The sequence below is a fragment of the Macrobrachium nipponense genome, chromosome 4, assembly GCF_015104395.2.
Source record: "Macrobrachium nipponense isolate FS-2020 chromosome 4, ASM1510439v2, whole genome shotgun sequence".
NCBI classification, from domain to species: Eukaryota; Metazoa; Arthropoda; class Malacostraca; order Decapoda; family Palaemonidae; genus Macrobrachium; species Macrobrachium nipponense.
The window spans coordinates 122,220,440-122,244,343 of NC_061100.1; the positions used below are offsets into that span (position 1 = coordinate 122,220,440).

At 37.3% G+C, this 23,904-nt stretch overlaps 3 protein-coding genes across 4 annotated transcripts in view; 2 read left to right on the forward strand and 1 right to left on the reverse strand.

The window, feature by feature from the left end:
• Positions 1-5,431: 5,431 nt before the first annotated feature.
• The window catches only part of LOC135211109 (CD109 antigen-like), a 192,643-nt gene continuing 174,170 nt past the window's right edge, over positions 5,432-23,904 (reverse strand). Inside the window, exon 32 of the mRNA XM_064244201.1 lies at positions 5,432-9,031. Coding sequence (XP_064100271.1) covers positions 8,921-9,031 — 111 coding nt within the window. The 3' untranslated portion in view covers positions 5,432-8,920. The remainder of the gene's footprint in view (positions 9,032-23,904) is intronic.
• LOC135211110 (sulfotransferase 1E1-like) lies at positions 10,170-21,218 on the forward strand. Of its 2 annotated transcripts, none has more exons than XM_064244202.1 (8): positions 10,170-10,317; positions 18,014-18,192; positions 18,799-18,944; positions 19,169-19,373; positions 19,502-19,628; positions 19,795-19,961; positions 20,174-20,297; positions 20,461-21,218. In XM_064244202.1, the coding sequence occupies exons 1-8, from the start codon at positions 10,185-10,187 to the stop codon at positions 20,565-20,567; spliced, it is 1,188 nt and encodes a 395-aa protein (XP_064100272.1). In that variant the 5' UTR covers positions 10,170-10,184; the 3' UTR covers positions 20,568-21,218. The 2 variants fall into 2 exon arrangements, with proteins under 2 accessions (XP_064100272.1, XP_064100273.1); XM_064244203.1 differs by having other exon boundaries at positions 10,183-10,317; positions 17,994-18,192.
• The window catches only part of LOC135210654 (sulfotransferase 1C4-like), a 9,316-nt gene continuing 7,403 nt past the window's right edge, over positions 21,992-23,904 (forward strand). The window contains exon 1 of the mRNA XM_064243438.1: positions 21,992-23,423. Coding sequence (XP_064099508.1) covers positions 23,415-23,423 — 9 coding nt within the window. The 5' untranslated portion in view covers positions 21,992-23,414. The remainder of the gene's footprint in view (positions 23,424-23,904) is intronic.

Sequence of the window (23,904 nt, forward strand, 5' to 3'; positions counted from 1 at the left end):
CATTATTATCAAACATGGATCTATATTTTCCATGCATTTCTCTTTATTTATGAATATGTCCAAAAGGGTATGTAACAGGACCTTTTTATGCATTTAATCACTTGTTATGATTATATCTAAATATATGTTACGAGCACACTCCTAAGAAACCATGTTTAAAGTAACTTTTGTTATTCAAGGCTTGAATGGTAGCTGTCCGAGCCTAATGTAATAAATAACATTATTTGAACAGATAATTATATATCTGTAAATAGAATCCATGACCTGAGGGGTCATTGGTGAATTAGGAGCGTCCTACGTGACTATCACAAATCTAGATCACGCTGTGCAATGCCTGCAGTAGCCTGGTTTACGTTTGTTTGAAAACATCATCGATTCATTAATTTGTTAACTTTTCATAACACCTTCCATGGGAACCGGTTGACCTGTTAACCTGCGCCGGAAACTTGTAACTTCCGAGCCGGCGGACTACGTATGTTTTTTTATGTGAATCGCTGAGATAGCTAATGTTTCGCTATCGACGTGATGCTTTAAGAATTCAGTTCTATTCTAGTGATCAAACGGAACGGTCTCATGACCGAACTATCTCTCTTGTAATGGAGTTGAGAAATAAAGTTGTTTTACTGTTATCAACTTCTCCGTTTGAATCATCTCCCTTATTCTAAGAAGAACCACTTTACTAAGATACAACGTAGGAGAGAAGAAAAGAGGAACCAGTAATGCTTACGAACTACAGTCGTAAGAAAAGACAACCAGTCTTTCGCCAAAGCGGAAGAAATTACACCTGCAATATCAAACTTCAGAGAAAGGAAAAAAAGAATTAGTCGATCAGGAAAATTATATGTACACAAAAATTAAGCAGATTGCTGATGGATCTAGGATATATTGGAGGCGCGAAAATCGCGCGATCAAGGCGAGATTTCATACATATGAAAGCTATAAAGAACATAGGAAAACTTGGATCCAGTATCACGCTTCAACTGTAGCAGAGGTAAGGTTTCAAATATCAAAATTAAGTTTATTTTATTTCATCTCGTGGTGCCTCTTGCTCAATTATCGCTAGTGGAGTCCACTTTTTCCTATCATCTCAACGAACTGACTGAAAATGAATTGTCTTGACGACGAATTGTCGCAAATATCCCGTTTGCGCAGCTTGATAGAAAGAAATATTAGTCGTTGAAAGCAAGCCGATTCCAGCTATCCCGCCGCCGCCCCACCCACTTACAAATGTTGGTTTTACATTCCTACCTTGACAATGATGAAAAATGTTTGCAATATGACAGCGGGATGGAAGATTCAAAACGCATTTTAATATTTGCAAGTGACAAAGCACTTCGACAGTTAAAACGATACAAGAACTGCGCGGCTGGTAAAGCATTCAAGGCTGCTTTAGTATATTTTTTCCGGTTCGTATACGTAGTGCAAACTCAAATGAATAGTTGCAATGACCAACGATTGCTCGCACTGCTCTTTGACGAAAGTCAAAACACATATAGTAAACTTTTTGACAAAATAAATAAATTACTGCAGAAAGATGGTCCTGAAAATATAATTACGGATTCCAAAAAAGCAGCCCATAATTAATGGATTTCTGGAATCGTTTTCCGGGTCGCATTTGTCATGCTGTCTGTTTCATTTAGGACAAAATATGTATGTTACAAGCATATTGTGCGAGAAGGATTGAAATGCGGATATCACAAAGATTATAATTTTAGTCTAAAAATGCGCTGTTTCGTTGCCCTTGTCTTCTACCGAATGGCGATGTTATAGTTTGATATGAACAACTTGTAGATGATTATATTCCAATTGTACTCTACTTTGAAAATAATTCCATTGGAGTAACTATGGGAAGAAGACAAAGGAGCCGACGCCTTGAACCTCCCTTTTCATTAACCTTATGGAATGTTTGCGATCGATGTTTGTTGGGGATTGCCCCTTCTACAAATAATTTAGAAGCCTTCTACAGCGCGCCGAAACTCGCGGAATATTAGCCGTCCAAATATCTGAAAATTATTGATGTGCTTCATTGTGAAGGAAGGTTTGCCAGTGCCAAATTGCAGAAATCTACCCAAGGAGAACCAGTCCAAAAGAAAGTGTACGAAGATATGAACCTGTGTATAAAAAAAATGAACCTGTGTATAAAAAAATATGGAAAAATATGATTCAAACCAAAAAATTAATTTTCTAAAAGCAACTGCTCACAATCTTAAATTTTGATTTTTAATGTCTATAATGATCACTTGGTTCTTGATTTGAACTTTTCAAAATACAGATATTTATAAATACAGATGTTTGAGTTCCCATTTTCTTATCATCTCGACTAATACTCTGGGACGACCTGACCGGACACCTGTAGTGGTCTTGCAAAAGTCAATTGGGAAAAACTTCGTTCAAGGAGTAGACTAATTCAACGTTATTCCGTACTTCTAATCATATGATTCTTAAATTTTAATTAGATTTCTGTCAATTGGGGAGGGGGGGGGGGGGATGGAAGGCAGTGTATTAGAAATCAATTTTTGACCATCCTTCCAAAGAAACAAAGATGGCAGTAGTTTTTTCTATGCTGTTTTTTGTATTACCGTTACTTAACCCTTCTGTAATGTCTCACGAATACGCTCATAAAAAAATGTATCTTACACTTATTGTTTTTACTTAGGCCTATGGTTGTGAAACCATAGGCCTAAGTAATAACCATTTTTTTTACTCAGAATTCCACGGTAACAACAATGAATGAGTAAAGATATAAACTTTTGCAATGACTAGGAAAGTCGGTCAATTTAGGGTAATGCCTATAAGTACTTACTGAGCTGTGAAAGGTCCAACAACTTGGAATCTGCTTCGGCGGCCGTGGGAGAAAACAATTTTTCATGGTCTCCTGACTGTCTAGCATTTATAGATAAACTTCCAAGCGAGTAGCCAAGTAATCATATAAAATAGAACGATGCTATTCGGATATGTTACATTCAACCAAACATTATTAGGATGCCTATCACCTGCATGGGGCTTCCGCCAAATTTATAAACTTGAATTGGTATAAATATGCAGCACCTTTTTTGCTAATGAAATATTCTACTTCCATAACACTAAACCTTGTCTCCAAACTGGTAAAATATTTTGCTGTCAACCGAAACCTCCAAGCTAAATAACTAGGGTATTAACCGGCATGTATCCACCTTTGTAAAAACCAGGGTAAACTTATACTAAGTAAAGCAGACGGTCGAACATACATGAGTGTATATAATACTTTGATCGCCGGATGGCTAGTAGTAAACACGGCGTCCCAAGGAGCTTTGGCCAAGTATTACTTACTATAAGCACCTCTTAAGAGGTGGATACGTGTACCAGAGAACTAATATAGCAGGATCATAATATTGATATAAATCAGACCATAGGCACCATTATCTTTTCAAGAAGCTCTTCAGTATCTCAAAGCGTTTTTTCCACATTGATCTACGGCAATGATAATGAAGATACTTGCTGTTTACCAGGTGACAGTTTACTGGTCAGGGGAGGTACAGGGAGCGGGTATGCCGTCTATGGCGACGCTATGTTTATTAGGCAAGGTCTGGATAGACTGGCAGGTAGGCTACGGTGTGTATCTCTTGTGAACTTAGAGCCTACTATAGATGTACTTCAAAGGAAAAAGAGGATGATAACTTACTTTAAACCAGACGAACTTATGGAATGCTTTTTCTTGCCTTGCTGTTATGTTCCCCGTCGTATGAAAATAAACTTGGCAGGGAAAATAACACGGACTGTGTGACAGACAGCGCCTGCGCGTTGTCGTCGGGTTTCCACTTTCCACAGTTGAGTTGGTTCTTCTGTCATTGCCATTTCCTTCAACATTTCTTTTCTTAAGTTCTTTACTCCCTTGGCACATGGTTTAGTAAATTATGATAACACTAATGTTGACGGCATTAAAATATTTTTAAGATGTCAACAGAGATCACTAGGATAGTGAACTGCTCTAATAATTTTCATTATAACTTAAACCGTTGACGCCATTATCTTCAGTAACTTTTTTTTTTTAACTGTAAAGCCCAGCAGAACAGACATACGAAGCAAGAAATCTGTCGACATTTCACAAATGATACACATACCTACTTTTAGAAAAGGCAGTACACAATAAATGGGGAAAATCGAGACAAAAAACAATTAACGAACTGAATACCAACCTGATTATTAGATAATTAGACATTGGCCCGCCTATGACCACATACTTGGCAAGCGATGCGCGGTGTCTGGCTTGGCAAGTATGATGTCATTGATGTGGTTGCCAGGCGAGTCTCATGTGGCGGCCTGTGAGCTTTGTTCTCTTTGCACTTCTCAAGTGCATATTTGCTTTTATGAAAACTGACTTGATCCGTCTTTTTACCCGGCGACATTTGGTAGAGTACTCAGGCCTTTAACATAGACACACACACACACACTCATACACACACACAAACACACACTTCTCAAGTGCATATTTGCTTTTATGAAAACTGACTGATCCGTCTTTTTACCGGCGACATTTGGTAGAGACTCAGGCCTTTAACATAGACACACCACACACACACTCATACACACACAAAACACACACACACACATATATATATATATATATCATCATCACACATATATATATCTATATATATATATATATATATATATCATATATGTATATATTATATACTATAATATATATATATATATATATATATATATATATATATATATAAGATTAATATATATAATATATATATATATGGGCTTGTGAGTAAAATTCAAAGTGCTGATTGTCTGTAATTCTAGACAAATTAATTTTTTAAACTCTATTACAAAAGATATAACATTTTTCATAAACTAACAAATGTGAATGAAGGCCTCTGGCTGAGGAAGCTTAAGGAAGTGTTGTTGGATGTTCCCAGTTATCCTTTAAAAGTTACGCATTTTCCAAGTGCTGATGGAAAGTGTAGTGCAGGGGGTTTCAATCTGGGGTACGCGTACCCCAGGGGGTAGTACGCCCAGGGTCTGTCGGGGGATTCGCGCTTCCCATAGCTCTCGAATGAATGTTAGATGCCGACCTTCAATGTGCTTTAGCAAAAACTGTTCCTCGGCCAACTAGGATAGTTAATGAAAAGTTTCAGCAATTTCATTAACTAACTTTGCTACTGATGTAATAAAAATGTATTTTGTTTTGGCAGCTCAGTAACATAACTTTGCAAATTTACTGCATAGCCAGGGGGAAATAATTATAAAAAAATGGTCTTTATTTTTTATGAAAATCTTTATATTAACAATATTATCGGTTATGTCAGAAGAGTTATGTACTTACTTCCCTTCTGTACAGATTTTTCCGAGTTGCTTTTATTTTCCACGTTATACAAAGTGAAGGGGGTACATTAGTACTACATTAAAATGCCCGAAAGGGTACGTGGGGACGAGGGAAAGGTTGATACCCCTGGTGTAGTGTGTATACCTGCTGACACCTGGGAGTGATGGATGAACTTGCTGTTTTACCTGGATTTGTATCTATGGCAACATGTTCATACTTTATAAATCTATGCCAGATATGCAGGTAACTGAAAGACAATCATGATCTTAATGAACCAATATTTTTTGGCATTTTTATTGAATTTACATATAGAATTAAAAGGTAACTATTAAGACAGTCTGGATAGAAATATCACGTTAATCATAATGACTATGAATGTTATAAAACTCTAAGAAAATTACATCCTCTGAAGAATCGCACAACAAAATCTGTTAATTACTCTAATTATAAAATTTCTATAATATTGGCATCCAGTCCAAATGAGTACAACAAATATAATCTGAAACACATCATAGTTACTGAACACATAAATGCATCGTTATGAAGACTAGTGTGAGGAAAATGCAGAGCTGAGGAAAGCTTTTCAGAGAGAACTTAAATATTAACTAATATTCTGCATTATATTTTGCCTATTAGATGCATCTTTAAATGTCCTCTTAATAACGCTTATTATATTTACTGTTAAGAATGTGTTCAGTGCAGTGGCTATTATCAACAGTGCGTAAAAAAGTTATACAAATAGTCGTTGTTTTGGTCCAAACTAATCCCTTTCACCAGTCTTTCAATGCAGTAAAGATTCATCTTTGCAAATTTTCTGAAAATTAACGCTAACCCGCGCGCCTTTTGGAATAGATTTGATGCTTAACTCAATCTAGTGTCCCCGCATCATACCCGGTCACAAATACATGGACTCAAACATTATGTCATTTCAAAGTAGGGAGCCAAATGCCCAACTGTCTACGCATTATATCAAGACAGAAATTAACTAAGTTTATAAATAGCCCAAGCTGCTGCGCCAGACAGTAAATCATAAACCAAATCTAGTGCAACGACGTGGTGAATGGGATGGAAAGTCTACACTGACATTACACAGAAATGACGTTATAAAGCACCACGTAACATGGTTCATTCAAGCTTTTCTTTTCATTCCTATATTGCTCTACAAAATGAAGAAAATACTAGAAAAGCTAATACAACTGACCACCAGTATATGACTTGCTCGTCTTTTTCATGATTCCATCGCCCATATTCCATTCACAATACTGCTTGACCAATGGAACTGCTATTGTACTTCCACTTGGACTTGAAGTCTCAATAAGTATCGGAACTTAGTGAATGTGAGGAGAGCTCCGGGCCCACCAACCACAGTGATCGATCACCCAGGCTTCCTTCCAGGCATTTCAACTCTAGTGTGACCTCGTTATGAAGGACTTCCGTTAATACTGCTAACATTTTGGCCACAGTAGCTTCAGCCTTATCCTTTCAGTATTGGCGCAAATATAAGATAACTAGCAATTTTTCTGTTCTAACAAAATGCAAAATCCTATATGATCTTAAAAACGAAAATAGTGCCCCATGTAGCCTACTTCTATGCAAAGAATTCCAACGCCATGGTTTCATACATGGTTAACTTATCACAAGAGAGATTTTACTTACTAAAAAAATCTTACGACCAAACTGAAGCTCCCCAAGGCCTAACAGAACTTCCTGAAGGCTAGTTTTATGTAACGAAGCCAATGTATGCCCTCAAACCAGACGCTCGTTCTTCAAAGAGACTTATTCTCATCTCAAACTGATTTCCAGTTCATCAGCTATTCACTCTGAATTAGGCAGCGCTGTATCTTACACAGCTCGATTGGTAATGACGCCAGTTTTATCAGGACACTCGGGTTAGCAGCCTAGCAAAAAAGTCTTTGAAACTACTTTGCTGGCCGTCTGTTACAACACGAAGAGATGTTGAATGTTACAAATATTGTTCTTTCAGGGGATTCCTCACACACCTGTCAGAAAAATTTTATGAGACAGTGCCACAAGAAGCTCCGGGATGTACACAAGGTCTCTGATTTTACAATGAATTTAATGAGTCGAGAGAAAAAGACACTTAAAATTAAGACCATAATAAAGATGAAACTTGACTTTCGTATACGACTATTTCACTATAGAATGACAAACTCTGGTAGTATTATAATGGTCACAACAGAAAAAATACTTGGGAACTTCACAGTATGGTGACAAACACAGGTACCATTACAATGACAACGACAACAAAATGGAATATGTCACTATTCCATGGCATTGTGGCAAGCGATGCCATGATTATAATAACCATGTCACAGAATGTTTTGCAAATTCTTTTTCCAATGATGATCTGTTATCTTTTTTCAATTAAACCGACAGACACGCAAAACCTATCCGTCCACTTCAATCTATAAATGAAATAGGAACTAGTTACTTTTAAAAATATCTTTCAGAAACTTAAAAATAGTTTAACTACATCAATATTAACACTGATACAATTAAATTAATTATATCAATAATGAGGTTTCCTTTTTTCACCATGATAAAAACAACCATGGACACTTAACTTAGAATTAAAATAACTCTTTTTGACAATCTACATTTCACATACTTTGTGCATACGAGTTTACAAGTAGTGAGGAGTTTAACAATAACACTGGGAATTATCAACAGGAGGAAATTCCTGAACTTACATCATATTACGCATACATAAACATTCAAGTTAAAAAAAAAACAGAGGTCATCTTTATTATAGATAAATTAAGTTTTATCCAGCAAAAAACAAATATCTTGGTTCTTAAACTAATTCAATTTCAATTTTGTAAAATTTTAACCAAATTTTTAGCACACCACTCTGCAAAAACTTCCATCTGTTTTTATTACTCTATCTCAACCATTAATATTTTTGACTTTCGCACAAGTTGCTTCACTTACTCGCCAACAGAACTACAACTTGAATTGCTACAGGAACAAGCTCACTAAAGTCTTCTTCAAAAAGGATCTCTCCTCATAATTTCCTTACCTTCGTCAAAGCAAATGCCTTACATACCAACGGAATATGCACTAGATACAGAAATGTTCATTGCTCACTAAAAGAGTCTGTCATTTATATAACACTGGCAGAATGAATGCGATATAAAAACAATTTCACAGCATTTGTTTTTACCTCTTCAAAGAGGAGCTTGATACACAACAGTTCGCGTCACAGCACATCGTAGACAATCAAATCGCTGCAACGCCAGTTCACTTAATCAGTCAAATCACATCACAGTAATTTCTTTATGCAGGGTTACAACCTCACTATGCACCACTGGTTATAACCTGTAGCATGTCTTCACAATCAACTACGTAAAGTACTTTCTCACATCAAAACACTCTTATTAAAATGCGTCGATTAAAACACTGGTCGAAAAACTCTCAACCAATCTGTAATGGCACCAACTGTCCGGAATATGAGTAGTGTCTTTTGGTGCAACGTTCTAAGCAACTTGTTACAAGTCATAACGTTTCATATTCCTCGGGGGGGGATAAGGTGGCAGTATTGTACATGGTTCGAAAATGTTATCACTAGTCACCACCTATGTGTTACAAAATGCCCGGGCAAAGGAATGCCCAGGCTATGACCACCACCACGAAGAAGGTCAATGGCGGACTTTGAACTGATGTGCCGTGGCTGTAGAATGGGCAATACGGGCACTGGAAAGGAAAATGGAGGAGATTTAAGCAAAAATGTAATTGTCGATGAAATTCCTCACGTCTGTGATCAGGAATTTGTAATAATACTATGAATGTAAAAAATACCTTGCAAGTAAAATTTGAAAAACTAGTACTTGAAAAAAGTATTTTAATTGACATCATCAATATGAAAGTAATCCCCATTAGTAAAAGTTCACAAAAGAAATCATCATAAATATAAACATAACATACAGCAAATCAGAAACTAAAGAAAATTAATTGCAGCAAAATTCTTGTTCATGTGAGTCAGAACAGCAATATAATATTCATTTTGTGTACTACATACATTCGTGTTAATGAATATATTCAAATTGATTTAAGGAAGATATATTAAGAACTCATACAAGCTTTGTTTGTCTAACGTAATACATTCCATGAAAGGCGGAATGCCTAATTTCGATTGAACCGCATTTAACGCTGGCTCTAGTGAAATATGTCCTGTGGAATGTTTATATTTGTAACAAATTCTGACTGCTGTGAGTATACGAGTAAATGTATGAAATCACACAGAGAAATGGAAGGTAGATCGAAGAAAGGGATATTCAATTTGGAATTTCATTATAAGAAGGATGAGGGAGACCAGAAAGCGTTCAACTTAAGCTTGTCAAAAGCGTTACAGCAAAACCGTCTTCAGAATCAGAAATGGGAGGGCGAGATGAGGTTAAATGATGAACTATCTCACTTTATCTATTATTACTATTATTATTTTTGCACTGGTTTTACACTTGACTCAACAGTTAAAAATCCCGTGTGCGGAACTGACCGACGTGGTTTCATTTTGCGTTTTTCTTTCAGTGCGGCGGTTCGTAGCTGGAAAAACAAGACAGTTAGGAAGGAGAACGGGAATTATTCCTCTTTCAGTATCACTTCCCCTGAATGCATTCTTACACTCGTAATGAACCAAACGGAGGACCGATTCAAGGGCAGTTACGTGTCACCAGTCGGTTTCTCCATAGCAATAAGCATATCTCATTTCTCGTCGTCTGTGATCTTGAAAGGACAATGCCCTTGAAAAAAGCCCACCGCAAGATGCTTTAATAATCCTCCCCTTCCATCCCTTCTTCGGAGAAACTTGATCGGAGTTAGTGCGTGCGTGCGTGTGCGATCGAGCTGGATGATCGGGACATGTGACAGCCGACGGAAGGAATACCGAGCGCGCGATCGCGGTTACTCCTTCGCGCAGCGCCGTCGGGGAAGCACACTCAGCGCCTACGTCGGTCGGTCAGCGGTTCCACCTCTCGGTCAAGGTAAATCACGACGGCTTCCTGCAATGACTTTCATGTGCAACAATCTGCTTTTGATTTCTGTTTTGGACATTCATTACGCACGCATGCCTCGCATTTTCACTTGTTTGGTAGCGCGCCGTTCTTTGACATATTTCACCACCTTCGGTAAAGTTACATAAAGCATTCATCTGTACAGGCGGTGACTGATTTTGTTTTTTCTTCAAGTTTCCTTCCTGGAAACATTAAAATGCTATACATAACTCTCAAGAGAGCAATGCTGGAGGTGTTTGCTAAACGAAAATGAGTTGATTAGGTTCTGAAATGGAACTAGATGTGAATCTAGATTTTATTTAAAATTTTTTTCTTTTTACTTTCGTAGAGGCATGCACTCTGCTAGTGCTTTCAAGCTGCAATTATCAATATTGTTTTCATTGCTATGAAGTACACAAATGAAAGAAATAAACTCAAGAACCTAAACTTCACAAACGAAACAGATAAGAACTGTAAGTTACTCTCCCAAACCTTTTGATAAAATGAATCCGAGAATGGGGTATCAGAATGGAGTCAATGCAGCACACTGGTCCTCCACCAGGAAATGATTACATTTCAAAGGCTTTTATTGGCTCCAGAAATGAACTTCTTTACAGAGTTCTCAAGGACAAGGAAATTCTTGAGAACTAAATATGACCACAAGGTTAAACTTGTATTTTCTAACTGAAGGAAAGGTCTTTCCTTAAAAACGCAATTTGTCTTCCCAGTGGACATTGCAAGTCAAAGAAATTGAATGTTATATTAAGAAATTTAGAATTTATAAATAGACTTATACTACGTAGATGGCAAGAAATTCTCTCACCAACCACTCGCATGTTTTGTAAATTAGAGTTACTTGTGCATTGCCAACAAACAAGCATCAGTTCCGTAAAATAAAAAAAAAATAAAAAAATCCCTTCAATGGAACGTCGTTGAAAGCAGCCATGACAGGAAGTGGGCTCTCCACTAACGCCTAATCCGATTTTCGAGACGACTTCTCAAATGGCGTCTAGTGGCCCGTCCTTCTCTCGAGGACTTTCCCCCTCTCTACGGAATGAATCGTCGGAAGGGGAACCTCGAATAGCCGAATCTATTCCAATGAAATCGGAGAACCGGCGCCCGCATCAGGAAATGAGAGAATCTGATAAGATTCGCTTTGAATCACCCATCTGCATGCAATCATTTTGCTTCTATTGGCGTCTCAGGCCTCATTGTGATCCAGTGACCCGCACACCTGATTCCTAAATAGGTTACAGTTTTTACTGTTTCTTTTTTTTCTTGTTTTGGGAGGGGAAAAGAGGTCGCTAACCTAACCTACACCAACCGCCCACATTAGTTCAGGAGGGCTTAGGTGCTGATCAAAGCAATGTTGGCAAATTCCACAGGTTAAGAGACTATACTCTGTTTTTTTCCATCTGTCCATCCGCCTGTGGTGTTTGCGCATGGTAACACTGCGTCCCGGTCTTTAAATAATGTCATATTTCGAATATTAACGGTGTAATTCGCATACAGTTAATTATTAAAACACTTTTCAGTTGCAAATGTACACCCAGATATCCTTTTATTTACCTAAAACTTACACATAGCACAACTATTTAAAGCCTGGGACGCAGTGTTACCATGCGAAAACATCACAGGCGGATGAACAGATGGAAAAAAACAGAGTATAGTGGTGTACAGTGTGATGCTACTTGTTACTGCTTGGCATTTATTAGTGATCAACCATCCAATTACTGACCAAACCAGCAGTGCAGTGAAATGTGGGTCTAATGTCTAATTAAGCAGGTCCTGTCAGCATGGGATCTTGTTCTTGACGAAGTCCGTAAGAATAGAGAGCCTTGTAAAATACGATTCAGTCCTTAATGAGCGTGAATTGACAAGAACAGAATCATTATTCTTTAGTTGTGAAATTTCCAGGGGAGAGAACGTGACCCTGAATTCCACTACAGACGAAGAAGAAAAAAAAAAAAATTTCTGTAAGCCACGTGAAAAACACCAATAGCATAATTCAGCTCGACTCCCTTCCACCAACAGTAAAGATCATACCAAAGGGGTATATTATTATTATTATTATTATTATTATTATTATTATTATTATTATTATTATTATTATTATTATTATTATTATTATTACCTTATGAGCCACATAAAAATGGCAGTAACCTTCATATCATTACTGTTTTACAAGTTAAATAAAAATCTACAGTATTCTTCAAGACAGTCTGTCACTGCCGCATCCTCTTATTACGAAGAACATACAGTTGATATGCATTATCTTCTTCACAAGTTTGTGACAAGCAAATATTAGGTTCATTACTTGTCGACTGTTACAAACAGGAAAAAATAAATTAACAGATGTTCACTGCGTTTTATACAGTAGTTTTCTGCTGAACTTCCATTAAAAGCGGTCCATGAAAGTTTGGCCAAATTACATACAGAGAGAACGATTAAATTACCATCTTAAATCAAAGAATCATACGATATAAATGCAAGGTCTTACTATTGAACCTATCGTTGTCTAAATCACCATACTTAATCTTCCCTGTCTCATTTTGGGAAAAAATAAATTGTGATATCCAATTAAAAAGTGAAATACAATGACATCCAATCTATTCAAGTTAAAATCAAAGGAAACAAATATAAAACGCAGCTAAAGTAAGAGTAACTCAAGAGTTGGTTTTAAAGCGGTGAAAAACACCTTTACTACTACTACTGCTACCACTACTAATAATAATAATAATAAAAATAATAACTGACTCAGCTTCAGAAAAGGGGAAGGTAATCTTGAAAAGGACAGATAAATACCGATTTTAGGATGAAAATGCAACCGCAAACGTGATAAACGCTGAATGATGAAGGCGAACGATGCCAGAAACACTGGGCGAAAGAGACAAGAAAAAGACAGTAAGAGATGATGTACAGGTTGTAACGTAGGGGAAGGGAGGAAAACGCCTGGAGCAGACCACATTAAAAAAGGATATATTCCGTTTGAATGGTTTCAACGAAACGAAATGGTTAACGATGAAATATAAGACCTTGTTAAAGAAATTTAATAGAAAGGAAGGCGTCAGAGATAAATATATGTGAAAAGACGTTCCAGTGACAGAAGAAAGGAAGTATGTAAACTTTCCCAGACAGGAACCAGAAGGAACATTTCAAAGCGTTGTTGCTATATAAAACTAAAAATAAAAGGAATGTTTTAAAACCTTGGTAGAGGCATCTGACAGAAGCACAGATTAAGAAAATACTGACAGGGAAGTCCCCAGCATAGGAAGGTTTAGACACCAGCATAAATACATTCCATTAACGAGTGACACTGGGATACAGGAAATAGCAGATGGGCGTTGACTGGTAAACCGTATTGGTAAAGGAAAAGTGTGATACTAGATGTTTTCTGTAGAACAAATATATCGTTGAAAATTGGCCTACATTACGCAACTTTAAACCTATCCAAGTCTGGAAAAAGGTGTGTGGAATACTGAACGTATAAAGTAAGAAGCCTTAAATGGAATACATGATGGATAAAACTGTAAGACTCTTAACACGGTTACTATACATATAAAGTGTTAAAGGATAAGAATGTAATACAAAAAATGCCTTCTGGTAAAAGAAATTTATGGCAGAGGTCTGGGTGTGGAAATATTTATACAGGGATGGAAAAATTTATGAAGATCCAAAGAGAGACGAGTCCCTTTTAAGATGAATCTATCAAACTGTGAACACGATGATTAACTTCTTTATCCATATCATCCTCAGCATCTATTATCGAGCCCAGATACTGAAACAGTCTCTTGATGTTCACTTCTCCCAGCTTATCGTGGCTTGCTGTTCATCATCCGCCCCTTTTGTCATATACTCAGTCTTTGTTCTACTTATCTTCGTCCCCTTACCTAGTAACGCATATCTCCACCTGAATAGGTTTCCTTCCAGCTTTTATCTAGTTTCTAACATCAAAACAATGTCATCAGCGGAAAACAGGCACCAAAGGGGCTCTTGTCTTACATCTTCGGCCACTACATCCAGCAAGTTTTTTTTTTTTTTTTTTTTAAACAAGGGGCCTCAGCTTGAATCCCGGGTGTAGTCCACTTAACGTACTTAACACGGTTGCTATTTCGTTCTGTGCATTTCACTGATAACTCGCATACTTTTCTGGTGCCTCCCTCTCCCTCAAACTCGTAATTCATATGGTCTTTACTGACCAAGACAACATGTATGATAAGAGTACTCACAAGAAGTCTGGAGAATTCTGAGGGAGCGAGAAGCACCAGAAAAATTGGTGAGTTGTCAGCAGAATGTACATAAATTTATTTAACAATAACAGAGGGAGGTACCGTAAGGATGACCAGCTGCTTCCAGATAAAGGTAGGACTACACCAGGAATTAGCGCCGAGCCCCTTCTTGTTCAATATCGTGCTGGATGCAATGACGTGGATGGTAGGGAAGAGGCAAGTTGATGCATATTCTATGCTGATGGCACAGTTTTGATAACAGAAACCAGAGAGGAGCTATAGAGAAACCTGAATAGATGGAGATACGCGTTAGAGAGTAGACGACCTGCAAATCACCATTAAGCTGGGAGAAGTAAATTAAGTATATCTTAGTTTTACCAGACCACTGAGCTGATTAACAGCTCTCCTAGGGCTGGCCCGAAGGATTAGATATTTTTACGTGGCTAGGAACCTGTTGGTCACCTAGCAACGGGACCTACAGCTTATTGTGGGATCCGAATCACACTAAATCGAGAGATGAATTTCTATCACCAGAAATGAATTCCTCTGATTCCGCGTTGGCAAGCTGGGAGGAGAATGAACATCAAGAGATGTTTAAGTATCTGGGTTCGATAACAAATCCACAAGGAAATATTCATGAGTAGATTAACCATCGAATTCAACCCGGACGGAATAAATGTGACATTCTGCGACCCAGAATGTCCCAATTAGTCTGAAGGGGAAGATACATGAAAAGTGGTGGTAAGATCAGCAATCTTGTACAGCCTAGGAGTGGCAACACTGGAGAAATCAGAACAAAATAAGTTGTAAGTGACAAGTGGATGAGTTGAGTGACGAGAAGAGAGAGGATAAGATGTGAATACACCAGGGGATCACCAATAGCCGCTGAAATGTCACAAAACCCCAAGAGTCAAGACTGAGGGGGTTTTGGGGGATGATGGGACAAAGGTGATGATGAGCATATTGCAGGAGATGTCATGGAAATGGAAGTGAAAGGGACACGAAGGTCTAAGAAAAGATGGAGAGACTGCATTCGGAAAGACAGGAGCTGCCCTGATAGATATATCCTATTTATACATAGTGTGTTTATCAATTCTGCAAACACGTTAATCAGTTTACCAAGTCAATTCAAACATGAGTGCTTTATGAAACTTTTTCATTCGAGAAACATCTGATTCTGCAGAATATGTAAACTATTTAAAGCTGAAAGAGAGGGAGAATGAGATTAATTTCACCTAATCCCTACGAAAGAGGGCCTGAACACGATCTTAATCATTATCGCGGTGATCTTGAAATTTTAAAAGCTCATCAGAAAAGAAGCCAATTCATGCCTTCAGATTACTTTTGTTCGCAGTGTCTTGGGCTTAAGACCACATGGACAGAAATCTTGTAGCCCGTAACATAACTGACAGGTGAATGGGGGCTGCTGCATCATCCGTGTAGGGAGGGGGAAAAAAAAAGAGAGAGAGAGAAAAGAAAAGGGGGACACAGGAAAGCGGACAGTAATGCGGCTTTGCGTGATCGGAGTCACGTTGCGGACTAGGGTTTCATCCAATGCAGAGCTTTCCAACTCAAACCCAAACTGAGGATTGGTTACGGATATTTTCTTTTTTCGTCTTTGTTTCATTGGAATCGCTTTTGCCTTCTCCGTCTCGAGTATCGTCTCGCTTTGCTTGATCGCCAGGAAAGGTTTGTTGTTGTTGCCTGGCCGAGGTTCCGCTGGGGATTTCGCTTGCTGACGTTGTCTGTGGTTAGGGGGGGGGGGGGGGGGGGGCGGCGGTTCTCGTCGGTGTCAGATTCATTTCATTTTATTTTATGGGGTTTCTGTTATTTTGGAATTAAAACTGCTACATTTAGTACACAATGATACAGAATACATACGTCTTCCAACTATCTAGTTTCGTTAGGTTTTATATCTTTTCTGTAACATTGTTGTTACCAAGGAATTAAAACTACCGTGTACAACTGTTTCATTCACTAATGGCATCACTATAAGCAGGTTCCCAACTGATTTCACTAGCTGGAACGGAGTTACCTAAAAGGTATCTGATTTTTGTAAAGGGATATTCCCCCCCCCCCCCCCCCACACCCCCCATCTGGAAAAAAGGGTCATCCTAGTGCTTACAATCGCCTAGTTCAATGGAATCGATTCGATAGCCAAAGGTATTCGATTCCTTGACGACTTATGTAACACTTCATCACCGGTAGGCAAAGATTGCATAAGACGTCTATTACGGCCGCTACATGTCAAGACAGCTCGGTTACACCGCAAAGAGGTAAGACGATCACTCAAGGCGTTGCAAAGCTGCAACTCAGCCACTCTCAACTCCTGAATAACTTTCATTATTGACACGAAAGCTGACATGGTAAAAAAACAAAACCCATAATCAGAAATTAAGTTTTTTAAAATAAAATTAGGCTGGAACCATGCACAACGAAATCAGCGTGTGCGCACATACACTTATATAACTCTGAACACACATTTCCATATTTACCATATACTATTATAATATATATATATATATATATATATATAGATATATATATATATATATATATATATATATATATATATATATATATATATATATATATATATATATATATCTTCACTACACATCGGAAAATGCCTGGTTTAGAAGCAATGATATACAGCGACTTTTGACCACTCAGCCATCAAGAAAAGTATAAGTTGTTATCGGCTCTGCTGTACTTATGCCTGCCAAATGTTGTATTTTGAATCGATATCAGCCTACCTCCACCCTGATAGCTGATTGATTAGCTTGTAACATGTGTCACAGGCACCGTGATATTCTTTTTAAATAGGCATGAATTAAGTCACAAATAAAGGGTAATTATAACTGATAAGTGCTTTGTCACCAGTGGGATTCGAACCGCTACTTATTTTAGAAGCAATGATGTATACATCCATAGACTCATATATATATATATATATATATATATATATAGATATATATATATATATATATATAGATATATATACAGAATGTATTGAGGGCCTTTGACTACTTTTAGCACGGGTAGTGTATCAATACATTTCTCCACTACCTTATTGCAACTTTTTTCATAAACAGATAAACTCTTCGCCTTCTATAATTAATTACATACGTTTGTATGAAGCTTCCACATATTTGCTTCTTTGCCTTGATAATCAAGCGCTTTTTTCGCATTTGTAATTCCTCTTCTATGCACAGTTATAAATGAAATCTATTAAATTAGCTTTTCCTCTTATGATAATAATGTTCCATTCAGTATAAGCCATCCTACTGCTGGTAGCCCGTAACGAGGGAATCACATAAAATGAACCGATTCCTGCAATAATTTCCATCATTTCAACTATAAAAGTAATGTTTTAATAATTAAGGAACTCTTCGGTGTCCATAAAATTTGGCTGTGTGAAAGACCGCCCTGTTTCAGCTCTGAAGGACTCTCCGAAGGACTCTCCGAAATGCCTTTGGAAAGCGGCCACGAAGCAGCACCTCTGGAAGGGGAGGAACTCGAGCGCCAGGAGAAAGACTACGTCGGGTTCAACCACGGCATTGCCCGGTTCACTCCGGGGAACTGGTTCTTGCCCACCGCATTCACACAGTTCGCAAATAAGATTTACAACTTTGAGGTGAGGTCGTGAGTGTCGTTAGATAGTTAGAGTAAGCTGATCTTATACTGGCACGGCCTCTTAAAAATCTGACCAACTCATAAGAGATGACTTAAGGATCAATTCTTTCAAAGTTGTATTTAACAGAATCAGAATTTTACTTTCTGAAATTTGACAACTCTCATTGTTTGCAATCTCTCTTGCTTCTATTTTCGTTTGAATATTGTAAAGCCCAACTTAACTGTATCTATTTCTAACTTGACTGTTGATACCTCTCTCCTCAGACGTGTCGAAGTAATAATATGCACTTCTTATATGCTTCAGCCATCTTTTAGATAAATCTGTACTGACCAATTCCATATTAAGATACTCAACTTATTGGACTTCTTTCTAACTACATCTTCAAAAGTCATGAACGGTTATTTTTTATCCTTACTTGTCATATTGTTACATTTGTGACATTTCTTCAACCCTCATGAAATCAGTCAGTACAACAAATTCTCATTTTGGTCCCGAACATGTTCCTAACTTGACTACCTCATGCTAACCAAACCAGTAATGAAACAGTATTTGTGAGATATCACGAAGCTTGATAAAGCCTCCCTTAGACGTACTCATTTCTTCCAGTGGCAACCTAACGATGTTTTGGTTATGGGATACCCGAGATCTGGCACAGTCTGGTTACAAGAAGTCATTTGGACCATGAGGTGCAACCCTGACCTGGATAATCCCATGGCTGTCCTACCAATTCTGGGAAGAACACCATACGTTGAGTAAGAGGCAATCAATCTTACCTTAGTAATGGAAATTATGTCTAATAACAACTCTCTGTAGAGTGTATAAGAGTTCGTAACGGTTATAAATCTTTACTCAACATTAGCATTAAAGACTTGGAAATGTTTCTGTTTTTAGCCATAAAACCTTTCTATATGTAAGTCTAGGTCTAGCTTATTTTTCATCTCAGTTTTTAACCGACAACGTTCCCTTGTCTTAACAGCATGGACATGTTGATGGACGGCAAGAAGATGCCCGCCATAACCCCAGAAAACCCGATGGTGAAGGCATTCATGCAGCTGTGCCCTGGTGGAAATCCTGCTGATGGCGTGTGTGTGCAAATAGCTGCCGCAACTCCGGGTCTCAGGACTATCAAGTGCCATCTCCCTCTTTCTCTTCTCCATCCTAAGACGCTGACCAAAGCCAAGGCAGGTCGTCATGTGGATAAACACTAATCAAGGCTAAACTGAATGATGATTGTGACTAAAAGAAAGTTATGATTATGATCGTATCATGGCAAGACCATAAGCTTCACTGAAATGCATTATTTCTACAGGCCGTGTATGTAGCGCGCAACTGCCGGGATGTGCTTGTGTCCATTCACCATCATTGTCGACTACTCCCCACTTTTGGATATAAAGGATCATTGGAGGAATTCCTTCCATATTTCATGGATGATGAAGGTCAGTTCAGAAGTAAATAGTATTCTCATTTCAAAATATTGTCTGTTAGGTCATCTCTTCCTTACTTTTCTGTACATTTTGTGTACCCTTCTTAAGTCATCTTATAGGTGTGTGTGTGTGTGTACCTTTCAGATGGCTCTAAACGTCTCTCTTTTTTTTCCTGCAGTGGTTTATGGTCCTTATTGGCTCCACATCAAAGAAGCTTGGGAGAAAAAGGGAGACCCAAATCTGCACTTTGTTTTCTACGAGGATTTCCAAAAAGATGTCAAGGCAGAAGTCAAGAAACTGAACGAGTTTTTAGGAACTGGTCTGACAGAAGAGCAAATGGACAAGGTGAACAATTGCAACAGAAGCTTTACTCCTTTGATTTTTTATTTATTTTTTTATTCTACGTACCTTACACAAATATATCATCCAATAACTTAGCCCAGTCTTCGTGATTTTCCTTTGAGGCACATAGAGTGTATATAAATATTTCGGTGTCGCAACTGAAATTACAATGTCCCGCAAACGTAATTCCTAAAGGGTATTATGATTGTCTTCAGGTGATAAAACACACCAGTTTCGAAGAGATGAAGAAACGGGACAACGTGATAGGACCCAAGAGCAGCGAGAACCCGATGATGGACCCGAAAGTAGTCGAGGAACATGGAGGCTTCTTCAGAAAAGGTAAAGCTTAATAAGAGCCACAATCAAGGCCCTTAGAACAAATGGTATCGCTGCAATGAAATCTGGCACAAGTGATTTTGTTTTTTGTCTTCCCTCCTTTAAAACTTCCCACTGCTTTGAATGCAATATATTGAACCACTGCTGCCTTCTTCTTTCCTTCCAGGTGAAGTGGGAGACTGGAAATCGAAGCTGTCCGCAGAGACAGTGGAGAAATTAGACAAATGGATACAGGAGAAGCTCAGCGATGTACCATTCAAGTACACCGTCTAATCCATCTACAGGCTCAACAGGGGGCTTCCTTCTTTGTTTTTATAACACTATGTGTATAATCTGCTGGCTCGAACCAATCACAATGCATTGCGTGTTGTATAAAACTGGCCCCAACTAAATATTTGAAAGAGGCACTTACTGTTGAGACTATAGGGTAACTGCGTACGTGTATGCAAATATGTAGTACATGGGTTAACAAACATTTATATATGTAATACATATATATATATATGTATAATATATATATATATATATATATATATATATATATATATACATACATAAATAAAAAGTAACAATTGTGAAAGATGCTATTCCATAATTACACACACATACACACACACAAACATGTATATATTATATATATATATATATATATATATAGAAATGAAAAGTAACAATTGTGAAAGCTGCTATTCCATAATTTTCCTAAACACAAGGGATGGATATCTGGATATTTGCCATCACAATGTCACATAGGCATAAATATACGTATGCACTCAGTAATTAATACAATCCCATTTTATCTTTATTTTGATTACAAATATTGGTTTTCTGTCTCAATTTTGTTTTTGTTGTCTATTTTAGCAATTAAGCAACTAGTGGATTATGAGTCTCGCAAGTGGGAAAAGAACAACATACAACAATTCATCTTTAGTTTTAATTGAAAACCCTACGGCCTTTCTACAATCAGTAATTGCAAAACTATATTCTCTCTCTTCTAGTTATATTTTTGTATTTTGGCATTACAAAAGTTTGCTTGGAAACTTGATAGACTGGCTACATGAGACGGTGAATATCTTTGAGAGAGAGAGAGAGAGAGAGAGAGAGAGAGAGAGAGAGAGAGAGAGAGAGAGAGAGATAAATGGTGTTTTATTGAAAAGGTCGACATAATAAAGCTGTAAAAACATTCAATCCGGTTGATGGTTGAGCCCTAAACTAGTAAATATGGAAGTATGTGGTTGATATATAATATATATATATATATATATATATATATATATATATATATATGTGTGTGTGTGTGTGTGTGTGTGTGTGTGTGTGTGTGTGTGTGTGTGTGTTCTTTGTTGAGCTGATGTCTAAATATAAATAAGCTACAGGTCTCATTTTTTTTTTTTTTTTTTTTTTTAGTAAATTAATTCGAACCCATACTCTGTACTATACCATGCCAAGGTCACGTACTAGGTGGGTACACGACCTCGTTCAGATATACCAGAATTTTCCATTTGTCTCTACAAAGTGAAGCTTAGAGCTTTACAGTGATAAGCGTATCCAAAAAGTGTGAAGAAATCGAGACGTTAATGAGGGCATTGCTGTTATTACACACACACCACACACACACACACACATACAAATACTACATATATATATATATATATATATATATATAGATATTATAATATAATATGATATACTATATATATGCACTATTAATAAGCGAATACCTCAGGAAAATGATAGTCAGAAATCCAAGCGCTTTCGTCATTACTCAGGCATTGTCAAGGAGCTAATGAAGTAATTGGAGAGAAAGGTCTCAGGTACAAAACAAGATCAAGAATACCAGATGGTTAATTGTCAAAAGGGTAAAAATTAGAAAAGATAATCCAGGATTATCGGATATCACACGGTCACAAACCTAAACAGATTTGACCCTAACCGAAATTACAAAGTATCTTTACAGTCCAAAACATGTAAAAACTGAAAATATTAATTTTGTTTCTTATATTTATCTACAACTTTTTTCATTATGAAAGCATCAAGTTTAAATAAACCAAGACTTAAATTTAGAACATTTCTATTATTTGACTTGATGAAACAAGATTCAATGATATTCCTTTTAACTGTGTCATAACATGGGATTAAGGCTCTTACTTGACTCTATATAGTTAATAGGATGGTCTAAATCTCTCATATGTATGAATAATGCATTCGATATTTGCCCAGTTCTCACAGAATATTGATGCTGTTTGAGACGTTGTGAAAGAGATTTACCGGTTCAGATGTAGGTATTCAAACAAAATGACATTGTAATTATACTCATAGCTATCACTGCAATGATTATAATGACGCAGGGAGCACTCATGAACTGCCGACCTACTTGTATGCTTCACTTATATCTAAAGAATCATAATAATGCAACAAGCAACGTCCTTATCCATTAAGTTACTTCCTGTGAATAGCATTCTTTCCGTACTCACCCCCTCTCCTCCTATCCCATTCCATCATACTACATCCCTCACAATCTACGCCTAATCGTCTTATGTGCAGACGAACCACGGTATAGAACTAGATATTATCTGGACCGCGCAACGAACATTCTTATTACACAAGTGCGACGGCGCCGCTGATTCGGGCACTGAAGTAATGTGCAATTTGGCGACTGGTGGGTCGCATAACTGAAATCTATATGAAACAAAACCAAATGGATGTATGTGAAAAGACAAATACAGAAGAGTGAACTGAACTGACCACTATTATTGCAATCCCGTTAGACCCCAATTAAAGAGGGTAATAAGTATCCCACAAGTATGATGATGTCCAAGAGTAAGATGACGTGCGATTATTTACCATAAGGGGAACATCAAATAGAAGGAATACAAAGGAAATTTTTTTCTCTCTCTCGTAAATGACTTTACATTGCAGTTTCGAATCCTTCAGAGAAATCATCCAGAGTTCCATATTGATTGTGAATCATTTTACACCACAGTCCGTTCGCAATTTATCCTTCATCTGGCAGCACTCCCCATTAAGCTGGGGCAGTTGGTTGCCGAGAGAGTTGATATTTTCTAGTACTAGTCACAGTTCACAGGGTGCAGCGTACAAATACACTAAGACGCCACTGAGATGACTGAGGTGAGATATTATATGTGACGCTTTCGTTAGGTTGTCTGTGAAATGTAGGCTACAGTTTAAAGTGAAAATTACAGGAAGTCAAAATATGCACAAAATATGCATGGGCGCCCACAGCATACACACACACACACACACACACACACACACACACACATATATATATATACATACATACATACATACATACACACACGTGTATATATATATATATATATATACATACATACACACACATGTATATATATATATATATACATACATACACACACATGTGTATATATATATATATATATATATATATATATATATATATATATATATATATATATATATATATATGCCGGGAAATTTTGATGCCAATAACTCAAGTGAAGCAAGATACAATAAAAAAAAAGAAGTCGAAGTTACAATGACTGGCTTTTTTTTTCTTTTAATAGTTCGATATAGTACTGTTCAACTGAAATAAAAATATGTTGAAAGA

Bases quoted from the DNA above. Each gene is read 5' to 3' on its own strand.
- LOC135211110 (XM_064244202.1), top strand. From the start codon at position 10,185: ATGATCGGGACATGTGACAGCCGACGGAAGGAATACCGAGCGCGCGAT. The intron at 19,962-20,173 runs GTGAACAATTGC...GATTGTCTTCAG, and splicing joins CAGAAGAGCAAATGGACAAG to GTGATAAAACACACCAGTTT. The intron at 20,298-20,460 runs GTAAAGCTTAAT...CTTTCCTTCCAG, and splicing joins TGGAGGCTTCTTCAGAAAAG to GTGAAGTGGGAGACTGGAAA.